The 19412-nt window shown below is 44.4% G+C and overlaps 1 protein-coding gene across 7 annotated transcripts in view; it reads right to left on the bottom strand.

Moving 5' to 3' along the window:
- C2CD3 (C2 domain containing 3 centriole elongation regulator) overlaps positions 1-19412 on the bottom strand; it is a 50470-nt gene that overhangs the window by 10404 nt on the left and 20654 nt on the right. For all 7 annotated transcript variants that reach the window (XM_065066739.1, XM_065066525.1, XM_065066583.1 and 4 more), the window contains exons 18-30: positions 18287-18467; positions 16028-16200; positions 14633-14753; positions 12376-12644; positions 11472-11561; positions 10016-10633; positions 8376-8693; positions 6856-6994; positions 4994-5058; positions 3549-3754; positions 2792-2892; positions 954-1130; positions 57-271 (exon numbers count right to left, since the gene is read on the bottom strand). In XM_065066739.1, coding sequence (XP_064922811.1) covers positions 57-271; positions 954-1130; positions 2792-2892; positions 3549-3754; positions 4994-5058; positions 6856-6994; positions 8376-8693; positions 10016-10633; positions 11472-11561; positions 12376-12644; positions 14633-14753; positions 16028-16200; positions 18287-18467 — 2673 coding nt within the window. The remainder of the gene's footprint in view (positions 1-56; positions 272-953; positions 1131-2791; positions 2893-3548; positions 3755-4993; positions 5059-6855; positions 6995-8375; positions 8694-10015; positions 10634-11471; positions 11562-12375; positions 12645-14632; positions 14754-16027; positions 16201-18286; positions 18468-19412) is intronic.

Here is a 19412-nt window from a genome sequence, read left to right as displayed (position 1 = left end):
GCTTCAAAGCATCTTCTGACCCAAAAAAAGAAAATCTAAACCAAGCGACAACTCACCGTTGATGAGGCTGCTGACCTGGGACACCAGCTGACTAGATTTTTCCAAAAGATGGTGCGAGTTGGGATCTACTTCTCGGCTCATCGAGCTGCGATGATCGTTCTGCTCCCTGGGACTCAGTTTGGACGTGTCACCATCACCAAAGTCAGGAAAAGACCTGGTCAGCTTCTGGTTGAAATATCTTTGAACCTCATCCAGCTCGCTCAAGTTCTTTCTGTAAGCAGTAGGTAAGAGGTTGGGTAAGAAGAAAAAGAAAACAAGAAATGGTGATAGACTGGTTCTACTTGTATCCCTGCAAACAGCAGCGCCTAAGTATGTAAAGAGGAGATTAATGGTTAAATATGTAAGTGTTAAGGTCTCCTAAGCGAGAGGATAACACTCAAGAACAAATGTTGAATTAGTTACAAAGCTTAGGCTGGAAGTGAAAAAAAGAGCTAGTTTTAAATGAATTTAATCAAAGGAACTGGATTTAAGATGACCTTCCAATAGAAGTCATAAAGGCAATAATATTCATTGACGCTATCACTGAGCTTGATAAAAATCTGAGGATTTCTACCCGCTTGAGATCTAAGGATTTTTATGATATATTCCCAGTTGCAAGGGAAGGGATGAAATGACTCCAAGTCTCTTTCAGTCCTATATTCCTACAGACAATAAATAGTCTTCTCTATAAGTTTATGCCTGGTTTAAATCTAGAATCTAGTCCAAAAAAAAGTGCTTCCAAGGACATCTTGCTAAGAAAATGCTCCCAGGCTTGTTTATGTATCACAGAATCATTTTGGTTGGAAAAGACCCTTTCACTTCCTTTCACACTGACGCAAGAATTCTTCAGTTCCCAGCTCTGCTTTGCAAAGCTCAGGCTTTGAATGGCCTCGTTGGTTCTAGTCCAGCTTTACCTGAGCGCAGTGAGCAGAGCAGCGCGTGACGAGAGCGACGCCGAGTCCGTCTTGGCCGCCCGCTGCGCGTTCCCCTCCGCTCGCTGCAGGGACTCGTGGAACCTGCGCACGTTCTGCACGTGCTCCTCGTGACGGAGCGCGGGGGATCCGGAGGGACTCGTTCTGCTCCAAACGGGCCTGCGTTTGACAACAAAAACCTGTTTAAATCTCAAACTGTGACAAGTGTGCCAACTAAGAACATCCAATGTCTTCAAGTGCATTGAAGAGCCACTGGGGGATGAAAGCAGTTCTTATAAATCACAGAACTGGATTGGAAGGGACCTCGAAAGATCATCTAGTCCAATCCTCGTGACACTCACCTTTTAGATATCTGTAACCATGAATGAGTCCCCCCTCAGTCTCCTCTTGTCCAGCTCCAGAGCCCCAGCTCCCTCAGCCTTTCCTCACACGGGAGATGCTCCACTCCCTTCAGCATCTTGGTGGCTGCGCTGGACTCTCTCCAGCAGTTCCCTGTCCTGCTGGAACTGAGGGGCCACAACTGGACACAATATTCCAGGTGTGGTCTCCCCAGGGCAGAGCAGAGGGGCAGGAGAACCTCTCTGACCTACTGACCACCCCCTTCTAACCCACCCCAGGGACCATTGGCCTTCCTGGCCACAAGGGCCCAGTGCTGGCTCATGGTCACCCTGCTGTCCCCAGGACCCCCAGGTCCCTTTCCCCTACACTGCTCTCCAACAGCTCATTCCCCAACTTACACTGGAACCTGGGGTTGTTCCTGCCCAGATACAAGACTCTACACTTGCCCTTGTTCTAGTTCATTACATTTCTCCCCGCCCAGCTCTCCAGCCTGTCCAGGTCTCTGATGGCAGCACAGCCTCTGGCGTGTCAGCCACTCCTCCCAGCTTGGTGTCACCAGCAAACTTGCTGACAGTCACTCTATTCCCTCGTCCAAATCACTGATGAATATATTGAATAACAGCGGCCCCAGCACTGCCCCTGAGGCACTGCACTAGATCCAGGCCTCAACTGGACTCTGCCCCATTGACCACGACTCTCTGGCTTCTTCCCTTCAGCCAGTTCACAGTCACCTCACTACCTGGTCTAAATGCAGCGTTTATTGTTGCAAATTTACACCAAAATAAACTGCAATTACCCTTTCCTCACCAGTTACTAATGCGGCTGGCAGAGAATTTGCAATGATGGAACAGTGGCCCGCGGTCCCTCTAAACTTCAGACACATGCGGGAAAAGTATCATCTCTATATGCTAAATAAACAAACCACCAATTATAATTCTCTCTCACATAAATATATAAACATTGGTGGTTGTTTTAAGGGACAGAAAGCAGGAAATCTGACAGTCCTAGTCCTGGATTGTGCAATATTATGGCATTTTACAAGCTGTCACTCATGGACAGCAGTTATGGCAAAATGAAGTGGATATATCGATAATACTCTATTCTAACTTCAACTTATTATCTTTATTAAAAATAAATCCAACGTTTATTCTTATGAAGGCCTGGAAGAAATATTTGCCAGTTTCAGAAGGGTGTAAATGAAACAAATCAGGAAATACGAATGAGAAGAAAAAGAACATCTGGGTTTTGTAGAAAGGAACCTGCCCCAGGATTTCTGTCTCCTGGGCCTTCACCTCACTGGTAAAGGGAAACTGGTTTAATATTTAAGACCAAAACCAGGGAAAGGCCTTTGAAAGGGCTCGTTGTTTTTTCAGTAGAGTCAATAGATAGATCTTTGAGCCCTGAAAGAAGCAAAATGATGGATAACCAGCTGACTTACCAATAAATAAATCAAAATAATTATCAATAACCAGCAGACTTACCGCTCACGAGTAGGAACACTGATTTCCTTTGATGATGTATTCACCATCTGCTTGGAAAAGCTTGTAGCGTTACTGGGAAATGTTGGAAAGCCGGGCTTAACCTAGAATAAATAAAGAACAATGCACATGAAACATCCTCGGCAAGAAAATAGAGGAATTCAAGTAATATTTTGTGAGCTAACGAACGAAACGCCAAGTTTTTTAAATAGCTTTAAATTTGCAAAGGATTTTGCAGCACTGAGCCAAAATACCGTATCGCAACACTCTTATTTCAGAAGTGTTTGTTAATTCCCCTCACGCTTCCAAAGAATGATGGAAAGTAGGATATAGAGGCTCCATTATGCATAACTGGGAAGTCTAGAGAATAAAACACACATAAAAAATGGCAAATCTTCCAGAAAAATGGATTTCTGCCCAATTAAAAATGTCCTAACCAATGCAACACTGAATTTACAGCATCTTTTCAGGCATTCAAAGCAACAAACAGAACAATGTCAAACCACAAACCCACAGAATATTCTCCTAATAATTAAAAAAACCCCAAATATCCACGAAGCAACAAGAGAGCGAAGCCACTGGAGACGAGCGCTGGAATTAGTGCTGGAAACACACGGCTGAATTAACCAGGAATTAAATGTTCCTGGTGCATTTACACAGACCGATATATGACAGCACCGCGGATTCGCTCACAGTTTCAGAAACACTGATCATTCGGAATCTAATCGGATATCACACCCGAGGAAACTGAGGAACGTACTGAAGGACTCGGTGGCCGGGTCCGGATCCTCGCCTGCTTTTCTTCTTTCAGATGATTTAGGTTTTGAAGGGGGGAAATGGCTACTTTGATCTGCCCCCGGCACTGCCCGCTGAAATCCGTGATGTTGTACCAGCCGCACACGAGCTGGAAGCCGGAGAGAAGAGGAGAAAGGTCCACAGAGGCGAATCCAATCACTCGCTCACTCTCTGGGGAAGAAGATGAGAAAATACGCATGAATTGAAACTTCACGTCAAGGAAACGCTTTCAGGAATGCTAAAAATCAGCTATACAGCCCTTGAAATATGTTGAGAGTTTACATGGGAAGGCGCCTTATAAAACTCAGTGATTTAAAAGGTGAAAACTCTCATGAAGAAAAGAGTGGAATAAAAAGAATGGGGAGCAAACAGAAAATCGAGCTAAAGACAAAAGGAACGTGACTTCAATTCTGGTTGTTAACATAGAACATGTTTCGAACTATGAGAGCTCTGGTGTCTGATTGAGAAGCAGGAAAAAGTAATTGAAGTAATTAAATCAGCTTCTTCCCAAGGGATTTGCCAAGAAAAGCTGTTGGGAACTTGAACACCTACACTGGTAATAATTTGCAGCAGGGTGAGGGTCTTGCTGTGGGTATAAGACATAAGGGTGACGCGCAATACTTCACCAGGATTAATTACATGAGGGTTATAATAAAGGGGAAAATATTCAGTTAGAAATAAGAAACAATCAGAGACTTGAAAAACAACCCGAAGGCCAATTTGGGGACCTCAGCAAACATAATCTGCCTCTGGAATTGTATTTTCATTGCAGAAACCCCCGTTTCTTGCATTTTCATTTTGCCAAAACTGTCACATTTTTTGGGCAAATTTGTCTTTTCTGCCTTGCAAATATATCTGCAGTGCAGACCAAACAATCCTATCCGAGAATATTATTGGGATTAGCTTAGAGGTTTTACTCAGCTAAAAATGTCCCTGCGGAGACAATGAAAGACCAGGGCAGGGAGAGGGGATGGCAGGAGAATCACGACCCAGAGAAAGGCTGAGTTACACACAGCTTCTTTTTGAAGCAAAAACCATAAAGCTCAACATTAATATATAAAAAGAAAGAAAAAAAACTCACTATTTTAAAGATCATACCCTAGCAGTTTGAATTGATGAAATAGGGCTGCCTTACCCAGAAAAAACGGGTGTTTTTGCGCTTGCTCGGTACAAATTTAACATCATTTCCTTCTTGTAGGAAAATCCTACCTCTAAAATACTGTCAAATATAAAGAAATCAAACCTTGCCAGATGGTTAATGGGGAAAATGAGGATTTTTCTCCACCATCCTTCTAGTGCAGGGTAAAAAATGCCTTTACCCTCCAATTTATTGAATAGAATTTACTTTATTTGTATTAAATATAAGGGAAAGGATGCAGAAAATACTCAATACCGCAGGACAAACTTTACCTGCTTTATGCCACACTTTGAAGACCAAGGTTTGCTGTGGATCCAGCAGAAGCTCTTTGGATAATCTGCTCAGAGGAAAAAATGGGGATATTTTAGGCAAAGGTGAAAAAAGAACAAGTCGAAATCAAAAGAAAATTGGAGCGTCAAACGTAGAACAGCTTTTAAGCTGCTTGAAGTCATTCAGAAATGACTCTGTGAGAGATGCAGTTGTGATTCATGCTAAGATGTTTAATGTTTACAGATATAACTGAATGAGGCACAGGCTCTGAACCTGAAAAAGGAAAAGGTGGTTAAGTTCTATGTAAAAAGTTATGGAACTTGTTTATGAAGTTATACTCTAGAGGGAACTAACATTTTAAGGGTTAACCAGCCACATAAGGGCCTACTAACGAACTAACACTTTAAGCCACATAATGAATATCTAGTTTAGAGCTGTATGTAACCAATTGTGTTAAGAAAAACACCCAGAACCTCATGGAACGCTGAGATAAGAAGTTTTACAGCACCAGCTGTAACCTTGAGGAGACAAGATAGCCAAGATTCACACCAAAAAGGGGGCGCCAGTCTGATTTCGGTTGACTTGGCAGCTTGGGTTCCAGCCAGTTCATCATAATGAGCCAAAGGTACAAAGTTCACTGTGATGAAGATGAAGGAGCCTTCATGCAAAGACCCCCAAAGACCCCTCCTCAAAACCACCAAGTGACACTGTGCAGGTGCAACACAGGAGGGTCAAGGAGAAGCCTGGAAATGGGTATCTGAGACTCATTTTAATAAGAAGCGGGAAAGGTTATGAATATGTAGAGGCGTTCCTGGGGTTATTATGAATATGTAACACCTTACTGTATTTAAGCACCCTTCTTATTGCTAAAAGGTGTGCGTGTTGGGCGGAGCGAATCCCCCGCGCACCCAGCGCTGTTTTGCTTATGGTCTAATGAATACAAGGAATACAATTAAGGAATTGGATTAAACGTTGGTTATCCATAGAAAAAGCGTAACTTATTTATTTCTACTCCGAGCACAAGCAATCTCTGAAATAAAACTTTTAAACTTCAGCTATCAGAGTCTTTTAATGGTTTAATCTTCAGATTATCGATCCTTGAAAGGCAAAAAGCCAACTGGGCCGTCTGGCAGAAAATCCCGCAGAATATATTTAGAAAAGACTTTTGGCTGCTGCTTTGGAATGAATTTAAAATCTGGTCTAGAAAGAGAAGCCAAAAGATTGCAAAAATGGATTTATTGCTGAATATTACCACGTGGGACTTGAGCTGCTGAGGCTCCTTGGAGCCGTCAATTCATCTGCTCTAATTGAATTTAATTTAAATATCTAAACCTGAGCTACGTCGCTACAGAATTTTGTCAGAAATAGGCATCCTTAGGGGATTTTGTCCTAAATTTGGGCTCTAACACAGGCAAAGTGATTGTTTGGAGGTGCCTGTAAACCAAATTTCAGGAGGTGAATCCAAACCTAGAGCTCAGGGTATCATTTCTAAGTATAAACCACAGCAAAATACACAGAAAATGCCAATAAAGTGGATCAAGGCCTTGCCAAGAGTCGTTTAAAAAGCAGCAGTTCCTTCAGCTAGACGGGGAAACTAAAAATGAGTGGAAATAGAGTGATACACCAAGGTTTTAAGCCAGAATAAACACAGCCAAGGTTCAGCATAGATCACGTTTGCTTAAAGACCAAGTCTTCTTAAACAACTTCTCACCCAATATAAGAACGTGGCGATTGTAAAAGATGGAAATAAAGCATTTTTAGCCGAGAGTACACACCTGCTAAGTAGAAAAGCACCTCCCCAAACTTGATATTGGGTATTTTTCAGATCCAAAGCGTGTCTGGATGAATCCACCACGTCGCTTACCTTGCTTGTTGTTGAAAGTCCCAGACGGGTGAGTCTGTATTTTCTATTATCGAAGTGGTTATTGGAGCGTCTGCGCCAGCGACGGCGAACGAGACGCAGCTACTGGGGGCTGTGACTTCACGGTCAGTCAAAGGACTCCCTAAAATTATACAGAATTAAACCCAGATGTTATTAATCATTTAAAAAATAAATCGGAAGGCAGTTGAGCAATTTAAAAGAGAGAATTAACAAAGAGGTGGCAACCAGATGAGGTTACACAGGAAGGTGTCCAGGTGGGTTGGAATGTCTGCACAGAAGGAGACTCCACAACCTCCCTGGGCAGCCTGGGCCAGGCTCTGCCACCCTCACCGGGAACAAGTTGCTTCTCAAATTTAAGTGGAACCTCTTGTGTTCCAGTTTGCACCCATTACCCCTTGTCCTGTCATTGGTTGTCACCAAGAAGAGCCTGGCTCCATCCTCCTGACACTCACCCTTTCCATATTGATCCCCAGGAATGAGTCCCCCCTCAGTGTCCTCTTGTCCAGCTCCAGAGCCCCAGCTCCCTCAGCCTTTCCTCCCACGGGAGATGCTCCACTCCCTTCAGCATCTTGGTGGCTGCGCTGGACTCTCTCCAGCAGTTCCCTGTCCTGCTGGAACTGAGGGGCCACAACTGGACACAATATTCCAGGTGTGGTCTCCCCAGGGCAGAGCAGAGGGGCAGGAGAACCTCTCTGACCTACTGACCACCCCCTTCTAACCCACCCCAGGTACCATTGGCCTTCCTGGCCACAAGGGCCCAGTGCTGGCTCATGCTCATCCTGCTCACGGTCATCACTTTGAACAGATTAATTTCCAGACTGCAACTTGAAGAAAAACCCAAAAGGCTCCAAAAACCTGCAAATTCACCAAGCGGGTTCCCCATTGCTGCACAGCAAGAACCAAACGGCGCCTGCTAGGAAGGAATGTTTTTGTACGTTAAAGTGAATTTAGAAGCAAAGGGCAATTCTTTGGTGACCGACCCCCAGCATAGTGATTAGGCAGCAAACTGTAATTTTGGTGGCTCTGCAGGGTGGGAAATGCTGTGTCAGGCCTGGGTGAGCTCAGATTACTCTGTCCTTACACTGCCCTTCCTCACCGCTGCAGTGCCAGGCCCCAGATAGCACAAATAAACCGGCTTTACAACTGGATTATACACTAAAAATGCTAATTTGCAAGAGTCTTTTGAGACAGGAGCGTCCTGGGGTTGCGTTATTCAGATAATGCTTAACTTCAGAATTCAGCTGTCATCTCTAAGAGTGAACATTATTTCTATTTTGGAGTTAATTAATAGCGATAGGCTGAGTAGTTTAAGCTCCTGTGCTTACACAACGACGCGATGCTCTCGGGGTTGCAACGGTACAGAACTCATCGCATCCATTCGCTGTGCTGGAGTAAGTTTAAAGGTTGGGTTTTAAATTGCTCCATGTAGCAGCTGTTATGGATACATCGCAGAAAATAACATAAAGAAAAAAAAGAATGAAAAAATAGGGGTGTGAGGGTACCTTTTAAACTCAGATGCATTGCTCTTTCCACAAGGATATTGACAGCAACTGTGTTTTCCAGAAATATCACGTCATCTTCTTGTGGTTTGTCACCGGTGATTTCTGGACTCAGGATATCCAGTTTTTGAGTTGGATTTTCAGGGATTTCCAGGCTCGGCTCAGGGGATTTCTCTGCGCTTTCCTCTTCAGTGTTGCTGTATTCCTCAGCACAGGGAATTCTACTGGGTGGAGCGGCAGAAGTGGGAGACAGGACGATGTGGACCCGCACGGCCGCTCCTGCGAGGTCGGCAGCGTTGCATCTGAACAGCGGATAAACCCCTGCGGGAGAGTTCACAAAAAACCAGCTCGACAAGCCAAAGAAAAACTCTGATTTTGGCAAACAGCTGGTACAGTTCATCAGGGTAAAGATCTCACATCAGACCGGTAGAAAGCGTTTTAATTTTCAATGTAATTTCTATGTAAGGTATCGCTCAGCGTACCGGTAGAAGTATCAGCTTATAAAGGTTAAAAACAAGTGACAAATCCCCCAAATTGGGTGCACATTCACTTTCCCACTGGCAGCTCAGATTATGATTTTAAAGCATGCCAACTTCCTGAGTCCTGGCATTAAGCGTCTCTGAATAATTTTATCTACATGTAAGGAGAACACAACATATTCACAGCATAAAAATTTGGTTTAACTCTTGTTCCTCAAAAGAGCCAATGACTTGTCACAAATCTCCCTGCAAGCTGGTGGCTGATGGATTCCGTTCCACACCTCAAATCCTGGGAGCAGTTTTGGGCCCCTCACACCAAGAAAGGCCTTGAGGTGCTGGAGCGAGTGGAGAGAAGGGAACGGAGCTGGTGAGGGGCTGGAGCACAAGTGTGATGGAGCGGCTGAGGGACCTGGGGGGTTCAGCTGGAGAACAGGAGCTGAGGGGAGACCTTCTGATCTCTGAACTGCCTGAAAGGAGCTTGGAGCCAGGGGGGTCGGGCTCTGCTCCCCAGGAACAAGCGCCAGGAGCAGAGGAAACGGCCTCAAGTTGCGCCAGGGGAGGTTGAGGTTGGATGTGGGAACAATTTCTTCCCCAAAGGGCTGTGGGGCATTGGAACAGGCTGCCCAGGGCAGTGCTGGAGTCACCATCCCTGGAGGGCTGGACAGACGGACAGGAGGTTCTCAGGACATGGGGCAGTGCCAGGGGTGTGGGAACAATTGGACTTGATGATCTTCAGCGTATTTTCCAAACAAAATGATTCTATGTAGATGACAGAAGCCCAAGTAATCGAATAAAGCAGAAGTTTCCACGACCTCAGCGCTCAGTCCTTCACGCTCAACGTCCTTGAGAGACCTTACTCTTGCTGCTTCTCACTCTGAGTAATTCTGAAGAAACATTCCCCCCCAATCCACATAGACTAATTGCTCTCCCTATTACTGATCATTACCGCCAATTTTTCACCCATTTAAACTTGCTAAGGTTTCAATTCTGAGCCGCAAGCATTTAAATCTTGTTTATCTTCAGTGCAAGGAGGAGTTGAGTGTGCGTTGCGTACAGGACAAAACAAAGCTGTAAATATTTTGCTTGGAGTGACTCGAGAAGTAACCAAATTAAAAAAGATTAATGAAGGGGAATGAAACACGGTGATTATTTTTAGGAACTTACCACTAACACTAAGTGTTGTCCTTGAGCTCTCTGCTAACGCCGCCAGGTCCACGTAGGCAGATCCAATCAGACGATCTGTATCGAGCGGTCTTTCCACGTCATTTTCTTTCCCGTACGCCCACCACACCTGGATTTCTAATTTCTCCTCCCTGAAGAACCACAGCAGCCCCCGGCTCCTTCTGAGCGTCACCCTGTTCAGTTTCTTAAAGCTCACCGTGACATTCTGGGCGTCCTCACTCAGTTTTGGCCTCTTGAGCAAAGTCCGCGTGGCTTCTCGATTATACAGCTTGTACCTGAGGTAGCAATAAGTGTTTTTATCCAGGTGTGTCTGGCCCGCGAGCAGGACGCAGTGAACTGGCAGCCAGACTCTTGGCGTTGAGATGGTGACAGTGGCTGGGCTGTCGCTCTGCTCCCATTCCTCGCTGTCGTCTGCGCTGTCTTCGTGGTCCTCGCCGCTCCATCCTAAAAGCTTCGCGGCCTCCAAAACGCGTTCTCTGTCGTCCTGATGAGCAAAGGTGACAGAAAGTTCCAGCCCCCCCACAATGGCCTGTGTGACGTTGGTGCAGTGCGAGGGCGTTAAATCTTCAGGCAGGGTCACCGGGTACCAGCCTGTAATACCTTCAGGAGAAATAAAATCATAATTAGAATTAGCCAACCTTTTAGAAACATCTGTAAAGAGTTTTCCGCTCTCTGGTCATTAATCAAGGACCGGTGCTTGAAGTGTTTATTTCTTGTGCAAGATGGGAATTTGTCCAATCGTTTCTAACCTGAAAAGCAGCAAATCATTAGACCTCAGAACACCTTGGTGCTAGTTCTGATCCCAAAGGCATTTTACTTTCTATTTCATTCATGACACGCATTTCATAACAAAATTATATCCTGTGAGTCTCCAATTACAAAATTAGGCTCTTTTTTTGTTGTTTTTCTTCCTCTCTTGCCATTAAAAACAAACCCAAAGCTTCATGGTGGAGAAAACAAGCATTAGACTGAGATTAAAGCAGAAATAACCAAGAAGATAATGCAAATGTTTTAATCGTGAGACAGTATCATCACAAGCTAACACTGGATGGAGTGGATATTTTACATTTAGTTAAAACAAAGGTTAATTCACTTGCTTTCTGACCTATCTAAGCCTTCCTTTGCAGCTTTGAGGTCTCAAAAGCAAAAACTGAACGCTGTTACGCTACTAAAGTAGAAAATAAATGGCACTGAATGAAATATTAAGGAGGTGAATATATATTCAGTTACTATACACTTGACACCCTGAAAACTGACATTCATATATCAACTCTAATATGAGTTTTCTAACACAGAATTTTTAATGAATGTTTGTGCAATATCTCAGAGAACTTTGATTTAAAAAATAAAACCCCCCCAAAATGGGAATGAAAATTGGTTTTGGCAATTATTATAGCATTTCCCCAAAATGTCAGCAACGCAACGCCGCTGTAATTACCTGATCTTCTTCTCAGCAGGTCTCTGGTTGGAACGGTGACTGTCCCGAGAAGATAATCTCTTGATGTCCGAGCTGCCAGCGTCTCCATGGCTGGAAAATAAACCAATTTGCAAATACACCCAACTGGAATTAAGATTTCAAAGTGATGCAGACTGTACCTCCTTTGAAAGCAAGCTGTGTTGCCTCAACAGCAAATAGCTTGGCTGTCGTGACAAAAACACTTTTAACTCATTAAAAAAAGGACAAAAATTAAAACAAGCGGCCCAGTATGTACAAGATGAAGATTCAGGAGAAACAAGGGTGTGAATAAAACCTGTCTGGAGGCATTGACAGTGCACATTCATTACTTTACCCACCACCACCCAATGAGGAGAAACTTTTAGGGAATATTTCTATAGGTGAAAATTAAGTAATGAGTGGGGACACGTGGTCTGTTACCCCAACAAACGCTACTCGCAACTTTTCTCCCCCAAGAGTAAGAAAACCAAACAAAATCTGTCTTTTTTTAGGTTAATTTTATTCCTAAAACAATTCTCCAACATGTTATGTTGTAAATGAATCCTGCCTGTCATAAGATCATTGGGGGATTTTAAGCTCTCATTTCTCTGAATCCCCATTACCTCGTTCATGAGGTGGAGGTAATTAAGCACTCACAAAGGCAGGGATGCTCCAGCATTATGTTAATTGCATTATCTTTTCATTTTAAAGGTGATCTTAATCATCTGGTACCTCAGAAACCTCCACTCTTTGCACAAGGGGAACAGTAGCTCCCAAAAGCTTCTCTGAAGACAGTTTAGGTAATTACATCTATTAGCAGCTGCAGAGAATAATCTTCTAAATTGAGAATTAAGAGGACTGAAGTATTCTGTAACAGCACTGAGCCAGCAGAATAATTTGTCCTCACCTGACTTGGTGCTCTGATGGTAAATTGAGAAGACGATATTGGCCGATTGCAAAAGTTCTCCCAGACAAGAGGCTTCTCCGCTGCTTCTCTGAACGATGAGGTTACAAAGAAACTCGACGTGATGCTCGAACTCCGGGCAGAAGGTCCGAGCCACGGCTCGTGTGCTGCGTCTCTGCGTCTCGGGCAGGAAGGAGAGGTGCACGGAGACGTAAGCGTTGACTCCCACACCCGCGTAGTACTGGACCGAAGGGTTCTTTTGTGCCACTGCTCTTTAAAAAGGAAACAAGGAAGAGAATTAATATAACACACAAGGAATCGACGCAATTCAAGCAAAGGTTTCAAGTCTTCACGGTGAAAAGATGAGGCAAAACCATGAATATTGGAAGATAAAACTGATGTGGGTTCAGCCTGCAGATTTTTCTTCACCAATTTTATTTCTTTTCATCTGAACTAGGAATATGAAATAGTGAGAGGAACTATCACAAGGTCCTTCACTTCTTCTCACTGGCAGGATTTGAGACTAAAGTGCTTGAGAGACTACACGGCACCTTGAAAAATATCCCACCCTGTAGAAGGAGCTGTAGGAAAACTTCCCAGATTTAACCTGCTCCAGAAGAAAGCCAAAGGCCAAGCCAAAAGATTTTGACAGACTAGTACAGACGAGAAAAAGGAGGTGAAAAGAGCAGATGGAATTATTTGCAAGTAAGAGACCCAGGCATTTTACAGGTTGTCCACCTGAGGAGTCTGAGGTCATTCCACTTTCTTATCTTCTTCAAGCACCACATGATAATAATCCTCACCTTGCACAATCTGCTTGAATTAAGCTGGATCAGCAGCTCAGCAACCCTGAGAAAGGGTCAGTGAGTGCTGCTCTAGAAAAACAGAATTATTTTGGTTGGAAAAAACCCTTCAAGACCGAGTCCAACCATTAACCCACCCCTGGCACTGACCCATGTCCCTGAGAACCTCATCTCTGCCTGTTCAACCCTCCAGGGATGGTGACAGGAGCAACCACAGAATCCCAGAATGTGAGGGGTTGGAAGGGCCCTGGAAAGCTCATCCAGCCCAATCCCCCCATGGAGCAGGAACACCCAGATGAGGTTACACAGGAAGGTGTCCAGGCGGGTTGGAATGTCTGCAGAGAAGGAGACTCCACAACCTCCCTGGGCAGCCTGGGCCAGGCTCTGCCACCCTCACCAGGAACAAGTTGCTTCTCATACTTAAGTGGAACCTCTTGTGTTCCAGTTTGAACCCATTACCCCTTGTCCTATCATTGGTTGTCACCCAGAAGAGCCTGGCTCCATCCTCCTGACACTCCCCCTTTAGATATCTGTAAACATGAATGAGTCCCCCCTCAGTGTCCTCTTGTCCAGCTCCAGAGCCCCAGCTCCCTCAGCCTTTCCTCACACGGGAGATGCTCCACTCCCTTCAGCATCTTGGTGGCTGCGCTGGACTCTCTCCAGCAGTTCCCTGTCCTGCTGGAACTGAGGGGCCACAACTGGACACAATATTCCAGCTGTGGTCTCCCCAGGGCAGAGCAGAGGGGCAGGAGAACCTCTCTGACCTACTGACCACCCCCTTCTAACCCACCCCAGGTACCATTGGCTTCCTGGCCACAAGGGCCCAGTGCTGGCTCATGGTCACCCTGCTGTCCCCAGGACCCCCAGGTCCCTTTCCCCTACACTGCTCTCTAATAGGTCATTCCCCAACCTACACTGGAATTTACTCCCTCTCTTCAAGCCTCTTCTTTCTTAATTCTTGAAAATCAGACAATGGAACAAAATTCAGGTGGTACCTGCTGCACTTAGAGCAGCTGCCTTCTGGTGAAAAAGGATGTGTTTCATTTTCCAGTTAAGTTTACTTAAGTTTCCACAGTGAAATTAAATTAAAACAAAATCTCAGCTTGCTTCTAAATAGCATGACTAACACCAAGATCCAGCACCTAAATAGGTACCATTTTATACTAGACGATTTTTATATCAGCCTTTGGTGTAGGGAAGTGTGGAAATGTAGACAAAACGTGCCCTTGCGGCCTCAAGCCTCTGCAGAACAAACGCTGCCACACCGTAACGCAGCTTAAGGGACAAAAATAACCACTGATGTTCTTTATCGAGTTGTTTTGACTTCTGATAAGAATGCAGTTTGAATCTCGGTCTCTGCGGATGGAAACCTGGCCGGTTACAACCATGTCTCCGCCTGCTGCCTCCAGATAAAGCTATTTTAAGAGAAAAAACTCCCTTTTTGAATGAGGCTTTACCTCGCTGCCGCTTGCAAACCAGCTGCTCTGTGTATCTGCACAGAAAGAGAAACAGCTCGAGCGGTTCTTCCTGCCGCTGCTTTCATGGATCGTTGGTATCTCACACTCACATCAAGCAAACCTGTATTCAATGAAAGAAAGAAACGCTCAGCTTTTTACAGTTATGTCCAATATAATCAGTATTGGGTTATAAATCTTAATAGAAAGCTTACTGTATTAATACAAAAAGATATGAAATCCACTGAGGTTGACTGTGCAAGGCTCTGTACTTCAGCTAGAGGTTGGGGCCCGATACAGGAGGCACAAAATGGAATTTTAAGGATCGCGTCCTGCACGCGACCTCCTGGCAGACAGATCGGGTGGTCTTAATGGGAAATGGGTCCTGGTGGACAAGAGGATGAGCATGAGCCAGCACTGGGCCCTTGTGGCCAGGAAGCCAATGGTACCTGGGGTGGGTTAGAAGGGGGTATTCTGGGATTCTGTGAATATTAATGCTCCTGTGGTGGTTTCTTCTCCTTTTTTACAGCCTGGTAAAACGAGGAGCAGCTGTTTAACACGACCATGCCCTCAAGTGTGTGTTCATTGTAATAGTTTTAAAACATCCTGCTGCGGCATTTCAACACATCTTTTTTTTTACAGTGACAAAATCTTCCAAGAGACAGATTTTCTGCTGCTGTGCACGACTAACTCATTACAAAATAATTGAAGTGTACTGAACTGTTTTTTTTACGGCTGTGTTTTCCAAGAAGCTGCCTCAGATTTCCTCAGTGGCCTTCCCAGAGATATTTCTATTATTTGAAAGAACCACAGCAGAACAGAAATATTTCTCTGCTCGTATCACGTATCATAAATGGCCCTTCTTTAAATCTCCCATTCCCTGCCTTGCACGGGAGCTTAACTACAGATTGTGGCTTATTTGGCAACTAAGCGCCGTCCCAGTGGCCTCAAGTTGCGCCAGGGGAGGTTGAGGTTGGATGTGGGGAACAATTTCTTGCCCAAAGGGCTGTGGGGCATTGGAACAGGCTGCCCAGGGCAGTGCTGGAGTCACCAGCCCTGGAGGGCTGGACAGACGGACATGAGGTTCTCAGGACATGGGGCAGTGCCAGGGGTGGGGGAATGGTTGGACTCAATGATCCTGAGGGTCTATTCCAACCAATTCCATGATTCAGCAGTTAAATACGCAGGGAGGGTTTTTTAAGACTTGCTAAGACTTTGATGTTGCTCATGTTTAACCCCTGATTCTTCACTAGACATGGTGATAGTGAAATTTGGGAGGAAAAACATTAATGGATGACATCGGTTGCCAACACAAATATGTGGTTTTATTTCCCTTGGCAGCAAATACATAGATTTTCATTTCTACACATCAAGTGAAAACGCACAAACCTTCCTTACCTGACGATCGCAGATTAAATTCCTCTGGGGAATCAGCCCTGGGGACCAAGGGAAGATTGAAAGTCTGGATCCCTATTTCTTCCCGCTGCTGCATGGTGACCATGGCACACAGGCGTGACAGAGGCAGCGTCCCTTTGGCGACCAGCTGGTCTCTGACATTTGGGTAATAATACCTGGGGAGACACAAAGAAGCAGCATCAGTCATGTTGTTTTGATTATTGAAAAGCGATCATTACTTCTCCCAAGCAATACATAAGTCAACTTTAATTTGTGTGTCTTCAAACACAGCTAAAGGATAAACCCAGTGAGTGCTCACACGGATGATCCTACAAACATATTTTTGCACTAGTCCTAGCAAGTCAACTAGCAGAAGCTCTACTAAACTCCAGCAGAAGCTCTACTAAACTCACTCCAGCAGAAGCTCTACTAAACTCACTCCAGCAGAAGCTCTACTAAACTCACTCCAGCAGAAGCTCTACTAAACTCACTCCAGCAGAAGCTCTACTAAACTCACTCCAGCAGAAGCTCTACTAAACTCACTCCAGCAGAAGCTCTACTAAACTCCAGCAGAAGCTCTACTAAACTCACTCCAGCAGAAGCTCTACTAAACTCACTCCAGCAGAAGCTCTACTAAACTCCAGCAGAAGCTCTACTAAACTCACTCCAGCAGAAGCTCTACTAAACTCACTCCAGCAGAAGCTCTACTAAACTCACTCCAGCAGAAGCTCTACTAAACTCACTCCAGCAGAAGCTCTACTAAACTCACTCCAGCAGAAGCTCTACTAAACTCACTCCAGCAGAAGCTCTACTAAACTCACTCCAGCAGAAGCTCTGCTAAACTCACTCCAGCAGAAGCTCTACTAAACTCCAGCAGAAGCTCTGCTAAACTCCAGCAGAAGCTCTGCTAAACTCCAGCAAAGCTCTACTAAACTCCAGCAGAAGCTCTACTAAAAATTGGCACCCCAAAGGAAAACAAGAGAAGGATCTGGCACCAAATATTCCTCCCTTTCTATTCCCATTAATAATTAAAAACGCTACTTGCAGAACAGATTTGTGATACCAGTCTGTGGGTGTAAAAAAATGACTCTAGACCATTTCTTACTATGCTGCTTGGTTTCAGGCTCATCCTAAAGTGAGTTTTGGCATCGTGTTTAATGCACAACCAGGAGAATGGCAGCTACTGGGTTTGCAGCAACACCATAGAGCTACAGATTTGTGTTTCCCTTCCCATTTTGGGACAAATCCTGAACATGAATTGATTGTTTGAGTCTTGAGCCTAAATAGTACTCCCAAAATCTTGGAATATTACTTACAGGCTTCTACTTTTTTCTCCACATGCTTCTAGGAGTAATTTAAGATGCTGAGAGCATCATAGCAAGAATTTTCTTGACTTAGAATCTGGCAATATCTGATTTTCCTAATTACAAGGATCTGTTGGTAAGTTTTTCCATTTCAAATATTACAAAAGCTGGTAAGATGGTGTTTACAGAATTTGCTCCTTTCACCCAAAACAGCCTCAATTTACCAGCCACTACCAGTGAGTGGTCAGGGCAAGATTAAACCGAAGCCCAAGTGTCCTCAGGACACTGAATTAAAACCCATTTTTGAAATTCCAGATACTAAGAACTGAATGTAAACTCAGCCAGCATGTATTAATTCTCATGTGAACGTATAGATCTTCAATAGCTTGGTTTGTTTACTACAGAATGAACACATAAGTACTATAATTATGCTTTTATAGATCTACCTGTCCTCATGGTCTCTGCTTTCTGTTCCTAGTAATTAGTTTCAGTTGCCAAAGAAACCACAATTTGAACTTATAAATATTTTCTAGGATATTCTTTTGTACTCAGTGACTTGTATTAGGGGAAAAAAAAACCCTCAAAACAAGGAAATTATACTGCCAGGGTGCTATTAAGTAACATTTAGATGTGCCAAGGATTTAAACACTACTTTAGATAATGAAGTGGAGGAAAGCAAACTAAGAGCACATGCTTTCTAGAGAAGGTGTAAGAAGAAAAAGTCATTAGCACCCTTGCGGGAGAAAAAGCCTCACTTGTCTTAAATGCAATCTGAAATGCAGATATTCATCACCAAATGTTGATGAGCTCATCATTTTTTCACTTATTATTTAATATCCCTCCCACAGGTACAGTTTTGTCCATCCCACATGTGTTTCTATCTGTATTGCTGCATCCCAGATGTGTTTCTATCTGTATTGCTGCGGTACCTACAAGAAAATAGGGTGTTATTCTGTACCTGCACCAGACTTCAAACTGGATTCCTCCTCCAGCCCCTCCTGGTGCTGTAAACGCACCGACCAGGAGCCTCTGGACTGGGACGTCAGCAGGAACCACCAAAGAATGATGATGCTCATCATTAAAGACGGGATCAGGGACACACAACGTGGTCGCTGTGCGAAACGGCTTCAATCCGATGCCTGCAAATCGAGCAGAATTGGTTAAAAACGGTTGGATTTGGGAGTTTTAAGCTTTTTCTATTTGTAAACCTTTCAGGAGGCAGGACCCACGGACAATAAGTTAAAATAATCAAATAAATCCTCCCACCACAAAGCTTGATTTTCTGTGTTTCGCTTCACAAATCTTTTACAAACTGCTGTTAAATGTGGCTGGAACCTGACGAAGTCCCCAGGAGTTGCTACGGAACAATGCTACTGTTATTTTTCAGAGAAAATACGTATTAGTGATACAAAGCAAAGTCAGCACTAAGTCCTTTTCTACAATTGCAATTTAAACACTCCTTTATAACACCAATAATCAAAAACAGGCGAGTCTTCTCTTGCTGTATCCGTGAAAATGAGCACCTTGAAAAGCTTATGGATGCAAAGCCCTCTTGGCATTTAACTGTACACAATCTTAATATTCCCTGCGAATCTGTTCACGCACCTTTGCAGGATGAGTTGGTGAAACCCTCCAGGATCTTTAACAGAAAAACACCATGTGGAGAGATTCAGAATTAGGTCTCTCTCTTTATTTCACAGAATCCCAGAATGTCACGGTTTGGAAGGGACCTGGAAAGCTCATCCAGTGCAATCCCCCCATGGAGCAGGAACACCCAGATGAGGTTACACAGGAAGGTGTCCAGGCGGGTTGGAATGTCTGCACAGAAGGAGACTCCACAACCCCCTGGGCAGCCTGGGCCAGGCTCTGCCACCCTCACCAGGAAGACATTTCTTCTCATGTTTAAGCGGAACCTCTTGTGTTCCAGTTTGTACCCACTGCCTCTTGTCCTACCATTGGTTGTCACTGAGAAGAGCCTGGCTCCATCCTCCTGACACTCCCCCTTTCCATATTGATCCCCATGAATGAGTCCCCCCTCAGTGTCCTCTTGTCCAGCTCCAGAGCCCCAGCTCCCTCAGCCTTTC

This window comes from Columba livia, chromosome 1, assembly GCF_036013475.1.
Source record: "Columba livia isolate bColLiv1 breed racing homer chromosome 1, bColLiv1.pat.W.v2, whole genome shotgun sequence".
Classification (NCBI taxonomy): domain Eukaryota; kingdom Metazoa; phylum Chordata; class Aves; order Columbiformes; family Columbidae; genus Columba; species Columba livia.
Note: the sequence above shows the minus strand (reverse complement) of the source record. Positions and strands in the feature narration are given on the sequence as shown.